Source organism: Priapulus caudatus, unplaced genomic scaffold (genome assembly GCF_000485595.1).
Source record: "Priapulus caudatus unplaced genomic scaffold, Priapulus_caudatus-5.0.1 Scaffold193, whole genome shotgun sequence".
Classification (NCBI taxonomy): Eukaryota; Metazoa; Priapulida; class Priapulimorpha; order Priapulimorphida; family Priapulidae; genus Priapulus; species Priapulus caudatus.
This window is the reverse complement of record NW_014577254.1, coordinates 143,063-144,262: the sequence shown is the minus strand read 5'-3', so window position 1 is coordinate 144,262 and position 1,200 is coordinate 143,063. Positions and strand designations below refer to the sequence as shown.

The 1,200-nt window shown below is 42.2% G+C and overlaps 1 protein-coding gene across 1 annotated transcript in view; it reads left to right on the top strand.

The window, feature by feature from the left end:
* LOC106807055 (echinoderm microtubule-associated protein-like 2) overlaps positions 1 to 1,200 on the top strand; it is a gene marked incomplete in the record, with an annotated part of 34,219 nt that overhangs the window by 15,997 nt on the left and 17,022 nt on the right. Inside the window, 1 exon segment of the mRNA XM_014809282.1 lies at positions 426 to 495. Coding sequence (XP_014664768.1) covers positions 426 to 495 — 70 coding nt within the window.

The following is a 1,200-nucleotide window of genomic DNA, read 5'->3' as shown; positions in this document are numbered from 1 at the left end:
TTTTCATAATGTTTATTTGCAAACAGGTATATATATATGTTTTTGTGGAAATATACATGTTGTTTTGAGAGAGTATATGTTGTTTGTGCAATTTATATTGGTTATTTCGCACAAACACATGTGTTTGACTAATTTGACAGATCGTACACCATAAGTCCATGGGTGGGCACTTCACGTGATAGGCGGTTCATTGAATTCAACATGGCTATTACTTTTAATTGGATGGTAGAACCTAGAGCCTTTGTGCAAAGTACTACTAGGTTTGAATTACATAGAAAGCCCAGCCATTTGTTGTTAGTGTTGATCGTCGATATAAATTTATGGATGGAAAAAAATGTAAATATGAATTTACTAATTTAATAATTAGTATAATACGTAAAATGTCAATCTTGCAATAATGGATAAATTTACGTTTATTTTTCCAGCATAGCACTCCACCCGAACAAGTTGTTGATAGCCAGCGGGCAAGTGGCCGGCATTGACAGGCGAGAAAAGGTAGGTGCATGGCAATACAAACGTGCTAATGCAGAGCTGTGTGTGCATGTCCGCTTGAGGTTTTATAATTGAGTTTAGATGAGCAGTTGCGATGTAAAATTGCCAATGTAGGTATTAGTATTTTGCTCGATCGTTATGTTGTTTTATGACTTAGTGCTGCAGTCACAGTGCACTTATTCGTAGCATGCTAAAAAGTAGTTGTCGTCTTGCATACATATTTTCGCTTGGTTTTTTATGCATATGCATTTATCCTATTAGCAGCTGATTTGTAGCAGATAGTCGTAGCCATCGTAGCGATGCATATTAGCATATTTACTTAGAGTTGATCGTCACATTACCTACCTGCCGTTTACACCGGCTGACACGACCTAATCCGATCGTCGCTATTTACTGATTTCACTCGCAAAGCAAGCATTTCGCTGAGTATTACATTTGAGAAACTTTTAACTTATTTAATGAAGTGTTCACGTGTACCCATCAACTCTGCCGGTGGGGGCGGGGCTCACAAGGTAGATGCTCGTTAGTGGAGGCTGGTGTGATCGGCTTGTAGGTGTTTGTACGAGAACCGCTCGCTCGGGCGCGTCGCCGCCGCGAGCATGCTTGTAGGTGTTTGTACGAGAACCGCTCGCTCGGGCGCGTCGCCGCCGCGAGCATGCTTGTAGGTGTTTGTACGAGAACCGCTCGCTCGGGCGCGTCGCCGCCGCG